We start from the raw sequence: 12,636 nt of genomic DNA on the forward strand, positions 1-12,636 counted from the left end.
CATCTGATAAGCAAGTCATCTGGCTTGGGCTGGGTTGATTGTGGAGTCAGCACTGATCTTCTCATTTAACAGGCAAGGTTGAATTCAACGTTAGCATTTGGGATGACTATTTTTAGCTGTCATTGATATTACTTGACCAAAGTTCAAGAAAAAGATGGCCCAAATAGCAGTCTGTGTTCCAGAAAGACATTTACAGTTACACAAACTGCTGTCATTTGTTTTACCCTAATATACTCGTGTTAACATGTCAGTGCTTTATTGTGATGGTTTTGACCTCAGTGAAGAACTCGTAGGAATCCTTTGCTCCCTCCCTTCCTATGCCTGAGGCTTTCATCCCACCAAACGGCAAGTTCAGATCTCTAACAAGCCAGCAGTTGGTCCACACCAATCCAGACTGTAGTTTTTGTGCCACCCTATGAACACGTCCCACATTGCTGGACCACACAGTGGCTGCCAAGCCATATTTCACATTGTTGGCTCTTTCAATCACTTCTTCTTCTGTATCAAATGCTACCACACATGTCACGGGACCGAAGATCTCTTCTTGCATGCAACAAGATTCATCCTTGACTTCGGCAATAACTGTGGGCAACATGAAGTAGCCTTTCTGGTTGCCAGGTGGGAGAGTCAAGGAATCCACTCCCTCTCCACAGAGTATTCTGGCTCCTTCAGCTTGAGCTTTCTTGACATAGCTCCTTATCTGGGGAAACAGCAGAAAAATATCACTGCTAAAGGACATCAAATCCTGAGGATTCACCTCTCCAGTCTGGGCACATCAACAGGAGCCAATGAATATCTCCATCTGGATCATGCTGCCTTTACTTCCCTCCTAACAACAGAGGGTCATTCGCTAGATTTTGTTATGTTGCTGTAAAAGTAAGGTTGGGTATTTCTTGCTGTAAAACAATTATTCTCCTCCTCCAAACACTTACTAGCCTAGCAAGCAACACCACTGGCCCTTCTCACTAAGTATTCTCAACAGGGTAGGGCCTCTATGAAAACACAAGTGGTCACAGAGCCTCCCTCCCTTCTTCCAGGAGCTTGGGCAGTTTGCCATGTGTTCCATGCCACAATTCACTCATTTACTTCAAGGGATCAGTAATATTTTCCTACCTCACAGGCAGGCTTGTTAAATGTTTACATGCCACTAGGATGATGAAGCCATGAATGCTATAGAAAATCTCATCGATAAATAATTAAAGCTGTTTCCATGGCTGTTGCCCTCATATGCTACCTTGAGCACATAGGACATGCTATCAATCTGCTTCTGCTGTTCTGAAATCATTGACTGGTTTCTTTCCCTATAAAAACACCACAGAGATACCATCAGGCTTCTTTATCTTTTAACCACCTTGATAGGTTAGACTCGCGAAGTCCTCTGTGATGCCGCAGACCGAGGACCTCGGGCAGCGGGTGATTCTACCACTCTGCTTCAGAACAGGCCCGAAGAACCTGCTGAGGCATCAGGAAACCTGACAAAGGTCTGGCTTTCTCTCTCACCCTGTGGTTTGCAATCTGCTTCTTGCTTATGCTGATTGTGTCAGATAGTTCTGGGATGTGAGCACCTGCTCTCCTCTACTCTGTCTGACACCATAAAAATTTCATATAAGCCACAAAAGCAGACTTTGTTTAACTGTGCAACATCTCAGCTGCTCTCCACATACATTTAATTCCAAATTACTGCAAGCAGTCCTAAGTAACTGTGTGCTTATATTCCCCAGAATTTGCCAGAGTGATACAAAAGACTTACCTTGTTAATTGCCTTATTAGGCAAATGAGCGATCTTAGCAAATGCAATATTAAAATCCATGAAGATGTTGCTGAACTCTAAGATTGGTTAATACAAATTCAGGATTTAGAATTAACCATTTTGAATTATTTCACCTCAAACAGCAATAAATGTTGTTTGTAATTTTAAACTATTTTCCTCATGGAGCTAATTTTTCCAGAGAAATCACATAATACCAGGCCACAGACAACAGAAAGCTTATCAAAAAGATACCTTGTAATGGCTTTGGATCATCATCCCTCAGAGTCAATCTTGGAGAGGACACAGTCCTTTCCATACACCTCTGAAATCACCTTTCATAGCCCTCCAAAAGATGAGATGAGATCATGTAAATTCCATGTAACATCACCTTTTCTAGATGCTCTTTACTTATTAGTGCTCCCATGTTGACTGTAGGATCTGAGGGGTTCCCAACTTTCCACGTCTTAGCCTCTGCCACAAACTTCTTCAAGAACTCACTGTATATGCCCCTCTGAACAAAGATCCTGGAGGTGCAGAGACAAATCTCACCCTACCGGGGAGGGGAGGAAAAAAAAAGAATAAAAAATAAAGCAAACAATATCAGTTCATACTTAATTGTGCTATTGATAGATACTAGGAGTCACATCCCTCAATAAGACTTGTGTTGCGACATCCTCAAGAGAGCAAATTACATTCACCAAAGTAGGATTTTTCCCAGATTAAAAAGGAAAACAGAAACAAAATACAAAACCACAATAACAGGACTGTACAGCCACTAATGCAAGTAAATTTTATTTCTCATTGATTACATGTCTTCTCTAACATTGTTCATAGGAAACCTGAATTCCAATCTGAATGATCGTCTTCACTTAGCGAAAATCCCTTTCTGATACCAAGCTATTTTTCTGAACATTTGCCCTTGTACTGTTCACTGGCTTTGGTGATCTCTCAGCTTTGGTGCTGTTAGAGTAATAGGAACTTTGATAGAATTTTGCAGGAAGTCTCCTAATCTAATTCCAGCAAGTCAGCATGCTTCCCACTTACTTAGAGGCGGGGATTTAAAGCAGCTGCTTCCTGGAGAGAATAAACAATGTATCTATTTTGATAGGGATAATGACACCTTGTTATCTTCTGATGGGGAGCACAAAGAACAGCCCTTTATTATTTTGTTTCGCTGGTTTTGGAATAACAAAACCTTTTTTGTATTTTTCTACTAAGGGTTTGCTCACAGCACAGACTCTTGGAACAGACCTTGGCAATGTAGGATTTGGATCCAAAGGCATGTACCTATGCATGGACACACTCATGCTCTCACACACATGCACACCTCCTGCTGCAAACAGGCTTTACACAGCACAGAGATGGGAGGCACCTGGTTGGCAAAGCTGGACCTCAGGGTTGTGGGGATACATTGGCTCAAGTCAGCATCATCAAAGACGATGGCGGGGTTTTTGCCTCCCAGTTCCAGCGACAGCCGCTTGCAGTGTGGAGCACTTTTCTCCATGATCCGCTGGGCCGTCATCGTACTTCCCGTGAAGGAGATCAGAAGCACGTCAGGATGACAGACAAGGGCTTCTCCTGCCTTGGGGCCTGTTCCAAACACTATGTTCACCACCCCGTGGGGCACCCCTGATGGGAAAGAAAGGCACACAGTCGTCATACCCTTTTTCCCTTGCTTTGTGGGTTTCACTTCACTGTGTTTTGTCCCTGAAGTCAGAAAGTTACCAGTAGTTCAAGGGTGACAAAGACTGACCTTCACTTATGTGGGAACTAAAACAGATCATGTTTAATAAGTCTGGGGAGTCATGGGTTAAAAGATAAAACCAATTCCACTGATCAGTCAAGCTTGCTTGACACCCATCACCAGAGAGACCCAGTTTTCAGTCATCCAGGGAAGAAGCAGTTGTCCTCCAAGTTTTTCTTAACAGTGCACCAAATACAGCCACAGCACAGACACCAAGAGCTTATTCTCATTCCTTCATGCCTCATGGTTCCTCTGCTATCACCATGGGTGTAGGACATTCTTTAGGGGAGGGCAGGAGAGGAAAAGGAGGGGACACAAGAAGAATTTTCTTGAGAAGATAGTGGAAAAAACATGCGAAATAGTGAGGCTGGGGAGATAGGATAGTATGAGGACAAGGGAGAGCTTTTCGTTCTCCGGTGCAACACTCAGCTACAGCAAACAGTCTTTCCCAAATTCGTTGAGCACTCATTTTTGCAACAAAAATAGTGCACAGACAAGGAGTTCCATCGCATTTCCGCCCCTTACCTGCTTTCTCCAAGAGTTTGCACATCATCCAAGCTGTGACAGATGTCATCTCACTTGGCTTGGCAACCACAGTATTTCCACATGCAATGGCAGGAGCTATTTTCCAGGTCAACAAGTATAGTGGCAAATTCCAAGGACTGATTAAACCAGCTAAAAAGCAAAAGTGCAAAGGACAGGATTTCAGTCTGTTGGGATACAAAACTCATTTCTCTAACCTCAAGGAGGTGCACACCAATTCAGGTTTACGAAGTATATTTGGCTATGGCTTTTATCTCCAGCCAATCGTACAACAAATCTACAGCTAGAAACATTTCTCATGGACAGATAACTTTAAAAGTTTTGTGTATATGACACTTAAGGTGATCAACCAAACTCTCCGGATAAGTTTTGCTGATTTTTCAGGGCAGACCCTTACATTCACAGGAAGATTTTCAGTGTTTTTCAGGATCATTAATGCAAAGTTAGCCATAACAATCACTTAGTCAACTGATCTGTGGTAATAATGTCTGTTAACAAATAGGAAGTTAAGGCACTGTGTGAGCTCACATCATTCTTGCTTTTTGTTTCCCAATTTTAATATTAAAAAGAGCATGCATAACATACAGTCCGTATTTTTCTTGAGAAATTTTAGCCTAACTTGTGAGTGTCACAGTATCATTGTACGAACTGCTGCTTCCACAAATTGCTGAATGATCAGAATTTTTTCAGTAATTGCCTTTGGGAATACTTTCACCTTATATATTTATAAGAAATAGTGAAAAACCATCTGTAATCGTTAGGTGTGACTGCTCAGAAAAGCCACAGGATTGCTCGCTGTTTGGCAGAACAGAGGCTGTGAGTGACTTTTCCTTATGAGAGTAGTTTCACCAGGAACGTTCATGTTCTCCACTGCTCACAAAAACTTTTAAATGAGTCCTCTACGTTAGCCAATTTTAGTTCATAAATAATTCAAGTGTGAATGTACAACATTCATACATATTTAGACAAAACACCTAATAATGGAATCATGACGACACCATTAATCATCAGCTCAGTGCAGCTGCTTGATTTCCAGAGCTCTGGCAGCATCTAGTGGCCGTGCTCAGCAATTCCCCAGCGAAAAGCGGTTTAGCCACCCGTGGGCACTCCACTCACAGCCTGAAATGTCTCCTTGCAAACTACTCCTGCTTCTTCCCGAGAAGGCGAGGAGGATCCAGCTCTCCCCACAGGAGCAGCAGCTGGGTGCTCCTGCAATGCCTCACTGCTCCACAACACTGCTATTTACTTACCCACACAGACACACATGTACAAACACAAGAGAGATTTTGAGGGTGAGAACTGCCAGATTAAACCACGTTTTTTAAGGCATATAAACACTCTTTCTACCATGCAGTAGCACAACTGATTTTACATAATGTTGCTCGTGCTTTAGCAATCGTGTTCAACATATGATGTATGGACAACAAATGCTTTTGGAAAATCCACTTTCTTTGTTGAGCCGCTGCTGAGGCAGAAATTCTGCCAAGCTTTTCAGCATCTTTGGAGCACCATACCAACTCCCACAGGGGCCCTCGAGGTGTAATGCACGCAGCCCATGGTTGCCATCTCGGTGCACTCTGTCGTGTGATGAAGGATGGAAGAGGCAAAGAATCGGAAGTTGTACACGGCCCGAGGGATGTCCACTGTTCTAGCAAATGTGATAGTTTTTCCTGAAACAAAACCAAGAACACTGCTGTGTTATCATGGGCAGAAACAGTGCAGTAAACTCCTCTCTGAAAGCTGATTTGCAAGTTTTTTTAGGTAATGTCTTTTGCTCTATGCCCAAGTGCAACCATAGTCAAGAACAGGGGCGCCCTGTAGTATTGCATTCTAAATATCTAACAACTGAAGTCAACGTCAGCAATTCTGAACAGCAAGAATGCCCCAGGAATCCCAAATCAGCAACTTCTGCAAAGTTCATGCACATCGACTCCAATTTGCACCAACAGCTCATACCATGCTAAAAATTTGCACCATAACTTCCATTTCAATATTCAGCAAGACACTACATTTGGATCAACAGTTCCAAGTTTTACCCTGATCCTTTGACTCTGCTTCTGCAAATGCTTCCAGGTCATGTTCAATCAGGTCTGCTAATTTGTTCAAGATCTGAGATCTTTCCAATGGGCTTTTTGAGGACCAAATTGGGAAGGCAGCTTTGGCAGCTTTGACAGCAGCTTCCACCTAAAAAAGCAAAAGAGAGATGGTGAATATTAATGAAAGGCCTTAGAAAAAATATCAAACAATCAGCAGATTGATTTATATTTGAGAGGCTAGTAATCCAAATCACATTGTTGGGAAGACTGTCTCCCTTCAGAATTATAACTATTGATAGCTCCTCCATTTTCATTGCAAGACACTATCCCATAACTCAGGACAGTTTATCTTCTTGATACTTTATTTCACCACTTTTCTGTACATTCCAGAAACTTGTGGGCAACTCTCCAGGCCTGGAGGAAATGCTGGGCTGGTCAGCTGGTACCAGCAAGTGGTGCCACTGGCCGAACCCATGCAGAATCTCGTTTCTCATGTGTGAAAGTACAACAGTCTCCCAGAGTGAATTCAGGCTCAGCCTAAACATTGACAGTCCTTGCAACACAGGACTTGAGCCACACCAGGCAATAAAGAAAGTCAGAACTTGAGGAAGGAGCAAACTGTATGCCCTGCTAGCCTTTGATTTCCTCTTGCCTTTCCCCCAGCTGGTTCTAGCATGGACTGAGAATAGATTTACAGAATAGACACAGAAAATTTTTAATCTTACCTGATCACAGCTAGAAACTCATTATTGCCCTCATATTAAAAAAAAAATAAAAAAAATAAAAAATAGCTTCTTCCTAAAGCTCTTGGTGTATATTCAGTTCTCTCATCAGATACCTACAGAGCTCTACAGATATTAAAGTTCATTATACATATTTTATATAGATACATACCAGTCTTGTAAGTATTTTGCCTAAGATGTACATAAGTAATGCGTGGTCCTTCAGCCTGACCTTTCTGAATAGTGGCAGAATACCAGCACTTTTCTGAGGCAGACTAGGCTTCAAAGGATTAAAATTCACCAAAAAGCGCTGTCTTCCATCAAATATTTCCTCTGGGATCTTACATGAAAGTTATTTGCATCTACTGATTTATAAGTAGTTCCTTGTCAAAGTTGTTTACCAGTCTAAAAATGTTTACTAGCATCCTTCTGTATTTTAATTTACTGTCCTATTTCCCAGTTTTTGCTTCCCATATATCACTTCTTAATTGCCTCCAATGTCTAACATATGCAAATCTGTTTTAGTTGTTTCCCCAACATTTTTCCTCCTAAATTTATTCAGCTTTTGGACATCTGCCCAAGTCAATAACTAGGAGGATGCTGCTGCAAGATCAGTCAGATAATTCTGACCTCTCCTAGTGTTGCCGCATTGCTGGTTCCCATGAATCTGCTGAAGACTCATCAATTCCACAAAACTGAGTTCCAAATTTGTTCCTTTAGATCATGACGGCTGCTATAAAAAAAACATTACAAAATAACTTATAGGGACTCCCCTGACGTTTTACTAAGAAAGGCGCAAAAAGTTCCAACTCACACGAGGTCACATGGATCACCGGCCAAGCTTTGACTCCTTCAACTCTAGTTCAACAACCTCCTGCCCAGGTGCCAGGGGTGGCTGTCAGCCACCAAACTGCTGGAGCGGGGCCACAGCAGTCCTGGTAAGGGGGAACTGCAGCTTCTTGAGCCAGTTGTGGGGATGGCACGCCACTCTGAAAAGGGTCACCCTCTGCAAAACTATTCCACCCTTACTGATTAACTTGTCCTTCTACTCTCCTGTCATTAGGTGCCATTGTGGTGCTGCTTCTGGTCTGCCCTCTCCCCTGTGGCCTTTTCCACAAGGTGCTGCCTGTATCAAGAGAGGGCTGGTGTGCAGTTAAGGCCATCTGCATTTTCAACCCTCCAGTGGGTTTTAGAAGAAGGAAGATGTCGCATTTTCACAGACAGCAGAGAAGAAAAATCAGCAAAGGAAGGCAAGAAGAGGCAGTAGATTGATCTAAAAAAGGCAAGAGGAAAAAAAGGAGAGAGATTTATACAGAAGTAAGACAGTGTACAAAGGTTAAACAGGTACTTAGTTTGACTAGCAAAAAGCAGCAAAGAAAGTCGATCCATAAAGAAAATGCACATAAGAATTCAACTGTGAACTCGTGTGTCTGCAACACTTCCTTCTGCTTTCCTCTTCTGCAAAAGACAGACACAGAAAGAACACACAACCCACAACTATTGTAAAAGGTTGATACCAAAGTACCCCAAACTGCCCTCGGGACATGATGTTTGCTTTTCCAGTGGATGATGCACAGAATCAAGGTTCTTTAGAGAGAGATGGTTTTTTTAAGGAGATATTTGCCAGGACTAAATCGCCCTCACCAGCCTGTCCTTTGGCGATACAGGGCACCTGCTCAGTGTGCTTTGGTGCTGCTATTTGGAATCTAAGACATCTTGCTAGGAGGCAAATTAGCCCCTGAAAAACATTCAATGTTTTTGGCAGAGACTGGCTGAAATAGCCCCTTCAGCTGACCTGATGTTAAATTCCAGGGTCAGCAACAGATTTGCAGTCTGTTTTGCCTTCTAACCCTCCACTAAAATTAACAGGAAAAAAATCCAACAGGACTTTGAGCCTTGCTAGAAACCAGCATCCCGAGCTCTTTGTTGAACCTGAGTCTAGATGTTTATTTTGAAATCTCCAGATATCCTCTAAGTAGTATGTGATTGCACTTTCTCCTGTGGCCTATTCCATCAGCCTCCAGCAGCTACCAGCTCTGCAGATCCCAGTCTTCTTTCATAGCTGTCTAAAGGCAGAAGCACTCATTGACTTTATGGGTGTTTTAACTGGGTTCCCACTACTACACACAACCACTAAGTCAGAAAGGTGACAGAAAAAAAGCCATTGCTCTTAACATATATTCGAACTATAGCTTCAGAATGGCCGGTAGCCTTTTTCTGTTAGGCTGCTCTGGCATTCTCACATCTCTCTGGTTTTAATGATTTTGCAAATGAATGAACAGGAAGATCTGCACCTGCACATCAAAGAGAAGTCTTTTCAGGTATAATTAGGGTTGAAATGAACTTACACAGATGTATTCTAGCAAACCAAATCTGTTACAATTTAACCATTGGTCATCAGCATCTAGCAAATATTTACTCAGTTGAAATTACAGTGCAAAGGTTTCTGCTGAGAGAGGCAAAGAGAAAAGATGTCAACAGGACTGAAAAGCAAGCGAAGGAAACAGCTACACATAGTAGCAGTGTGTTTTAAAAAACATTTTTAAAATGAAAATACTCTATGCTGCTTGTCAACATTTTCCAAGCCCTTCACTTTATCCAGGCTTTTCCAGTCATTTCTTACCTCAGTAAATCTCAGACACACACCAGACACACACCTTATAAAGTAGCATCAAAGAAACTGCAGCTCCACAGAAGAATGTCACATTGCCCATCCACATCTGAACATATATATAAGGTACCAGGAGATGTTCATTGCACTAGAGAGCACAGCACTAGGAAGCATTACGTTGATGCAGAGGACAGGCCGCATTTTAAGGTATTGTACACTCATCGCAGCCACTTCATCAGCTCCACTTCATATCCAGCAGCTAATATCAAAACCAGAGAGGCCCTGGAAGCTTTCTACCATACTTCAGGGAAAAGCCAGTAAGCCAAAAATCCTTTTAAATGACAACTGCAAATCATCAAGAATCTAAGGAAGAACACATTTAGTTTTACACAGTACCTCTAAGTTTAGTTACAGATAATAAACCTTTTTCTTTCTTCCAGACTGTTTATACTTACTGCCAGTCTGACCATTATTGTTAACTTATATACAAGAAATCTCCCATGGTAGCCGAAGTTTTTGATTTACACGAGCCTGGGATCCAGCCTGTAACCTTCTAACAGCAAAATGTAAAAAACCACTATTTGCTGCCACAGCAATAGATCACACAGTGCTACAATGCAGTCAAGCACTAACTCATTTAAGCATTGGTGTTCCTTGGTGTTTTTCTATTCTCTCACCTTCAGTCTCTCCCACTCAAAATATTAATGTTACGTGCATTTAACGTTTTCACTTCTTTGTGCATTTGGATAGTACTCACCTCTTCTTTGCCACTGTCTGGCACCCTGCAATAGACATCTCCAGTGGATGGATTATAGGAGTCTATGTAGGAGGAACAAGGAACAAATTTCCCAGCTATAAAGTTTTCCAGCACCAAGAGAGCCTTTGACTGAGCCATCCTTAGCCGCTGCCTTCGTCTGGGATTTTTTTTTTCTGCAAGGTATCAACGTAGATTGGCTGTTCTGTACGTATTTGCACAGCGAGTCTGATCTCCTCCCCCTCTCTCTCCCTCTTTCCCTCTTCCCTGCACCGCTGGCTCATGAGTGGGAATGAACCCTGGCAACAACAGCAGAAAAAAAGGGGAAAAAAAACAAAACCACCAAACAAACAAAAAAATCCAGAACCTGTTTCTGTGACACTTGGTTCTCTCCCAGGAGTTGATGCAGGGAGGCAGGAGCAGCTGTTCAAAAACAGCTCTTCTCTTGTCTATGGGAAATAAAATAATGAAGAAGGGGAGAAAAATAATGGTTTGACAGGGCAATTTTTCCCTCTGCCAGTATTTCAAGCTCAATTCTGATGAAAGACATTTTGCAAGAACCACACAAAATAATTCAAGACCCAAACACCTCACCAGGAACCTGCTCCTCACCATCAATAGACACAGAGAAAAGACACTTGGACGGGCATGTCTGCAGCTCACCTTTACTGCTCTGTCATCATAACACTTTTTCTTGTACAATAGTCCCTTCCTGACACTAACTGTGGTCTCAGCAGAGTTGTCTCCACCTCACACTTGCATACAGGTCCTAGAATACCCGAAGTCCTCTCACTTCTATTAAATAAAAATCCTCTAAGCTGGTAGTAAAGTGTGCCTGTCCTGAGTTTATGCTGGAGGTGGCAGAAGAAAACCTCTTTTCAATCAGGTGGTTTCACCTGCCCCATTACCGAAATGCAAGAAGGAGTTCCAGGCTCAAGTAAGCACAACAATCTGGCTTTAGCAGACATCCCAAGATTAAACTGCCAGCTTCTGTTCAGAAGAGCACTGTCTGGATGAAACAGATGTGTATGTGCCGTAGCTGCACTGAGTAACGTGAGAAAAACTGAAATTGCTTCCACAGAAAGATAAGTCACATGCCAGTTTCGTATTCTAACCCGTAAGTTTACTCTGAAACTTCTCAGTTATGGAAAGTAGAGAATGATTTATTACATTTTAGAAGTGTTTAAATAACAAAATATGAAGCAGACAAAAATAATGCTGAGACAAAGTTATTTTATTATTCTTACAGTTTAAAAAATAAAATTAGCCGATGTTGGCACAGCTTCCACTACACAGCAAAAGAAAACTTCCTTTTTTTTAAATAAATTTTGGGACAGGGAAAACAATCCTGGAATAATACTATGCCATTCTCCTGAAACCAAAGTAAATACTTCTTTTTTTTTCCCCCTGAATATGCATTCAACTCAAACCTAAAAATATATTAGACCAATAAAGTTACTTTACTGATTTAATGTGCAGCAAAAAAGCAAATCAAAGAAAACATGTAAACAATTTATGTCTGGAAGTAAGGAGTTTGTTTCATGATGATGCAACATCTTTTTCTCTAATTCAGCTTTCTAAGATATTTCCATCAGACTCCCTAAGGGCTAAATTCCACATGGAGAAACACGAGATTCTTGAGCTCCAGAAGTGCAACGTTAGCAGCTCCTTGTCAGTTGGCATCTTGTTCTGCAGTGGGAGAGGCTGATGAAGGGCTCCCCAGATGTCTCACACAATTGAACTTTTGTCATCATCATCTTCTCCCCAGTTAATTGCACTTGTTCCTTCAACTGAAGTAACTGGGTTCTTAAACAGAAGTTTAGATATCTAGTTGCATTTTGGTTGGACGGTCTAAGTTCTGGCACCATTGTCATTCTTTAATCTAAAAATATACGCAAACGGCAAAAAAACACAAGCCTATTGTGAAAAATGAAGTACTAAATGTAAAACAATCACAGCTTTTTTCAACATGATATAGTTTGCTATGGAAAAAATAATTCCTTTTGCTCTGAAATTCTCCAGAACAAGATCACAAGTACTAAAATAGTAAATCTCAAATAACAATCAGAGTTATTTAGCCCACAATTCTACGAACACTGGGCATCACAGATCTAAATAGGACCCCATTCACTTCAGGTTATATTTAGTGAAAGACAGGAGCAAGATTAAAGCCCTCATTCTGGATCCTATTTAAGACCAGACAGATTGTTAAGAGCATTGAAACTCCACAAGGCCCAGAGCCTCTGACAGTGCTAGCACAGCATTCCTACATGCACAGGGAGAAGCCAGAAATTCTTCACACTCTAGTTCCAAGTTTTGACATTGAATGACTCAGCTTTAAGTCTCAGTAGTAGAACTTGGTTAATGTGACTAAACTGCTCTCCCTCAGGCCTAAAAGTAGAACTTTTAAATTATAATCCAAAACTCAGAGCAAGGTTTTTTTGAAGTGACAGATAGAGGAACATACATATTTTTT

General features: G+C 41.6%; 2 protein-coding genes across 9 annotated transcripts in view; both read right to left on the minus strand.

Annotated features, from left to right (window-relative positions):
* Positions 1 to 247: 247 nt before the first annotated feature.
* ALDH8A1 (aldehyde dehydrogenase 8 family member A1) lies at positions 248 to 10,792 on the minus strand (the record flags this gene model as incomplete). 3 transcript variants are annotated; one of them, XM_080341919.1, is made up of 7 exons in its annotated part: positions 10,164 to 10,792; positions 6,074 to 6,221; positions 5,552 to 5,707; positions 4,020 to 4,169; positions 3,123 to 3,379; positions 2,139 to 2,300; positions 248 to 700 (listed from the first exon to the last, which is right to left on the minus strand). In XM_080341919.1, exons 1-7 carry the CDS (start codon positions 10,299 to 10,301, stop codon positions 248 to 250), a joined length of 1,464 nt encoding a protein of 487 aa, XP_080198045.1. In that variant the 5' UTR covers positions 10,302 to 10,792. The 3 variants fall into 3 exon arrangements, with proteins under 3 accessions (XP_080198045.1, XP_080198047.1, XP_080198046.1); XM_080341921.1 differs by lacking the exon at positions 4,020 to 4,169; XM_080341920.1 differs by lacking the exon at positions 2,139 to 2,300.
* Positions 10,793 to 11,376: 584 nt separating this feature from the next.
* Positions 11,377 to 12,636, minus strand: part of HBS1L (HBS1 like translational GTPase) — a 61,852-nt gene continuing 60,592 nt past the window's right edge. For all 6 annotated transcript variants that reach the window (XM_080341790.1, XM_080341789.1, XM_080341791.1 and 3 more), the window contains one exon: positions 11,377 to 12,042. In XM_080341790.1, coding sequence (XP_080197916.1) covers positions 12,031 to 12,042 — 12 coding nt within the window. In that variant the 3' untranslated portion in view covers positions 11,377 to 12,030. The remainder of the gene's footprint in view (positions 12,043 to 12,636) is intronic.

The sequence above is a fragment of the Nesoenas mayeri genome, assembly GCF_963082525.1.
Source record: "Nesoenas mayeri genome assembly, chromosome: 3".
Classification (NCBI taxonomy): Eukaryota; Metazoa; Chordata; class Aves; order Columbiformes; family Columbidae; genus Nesoenas; species Nesoenas mayeri.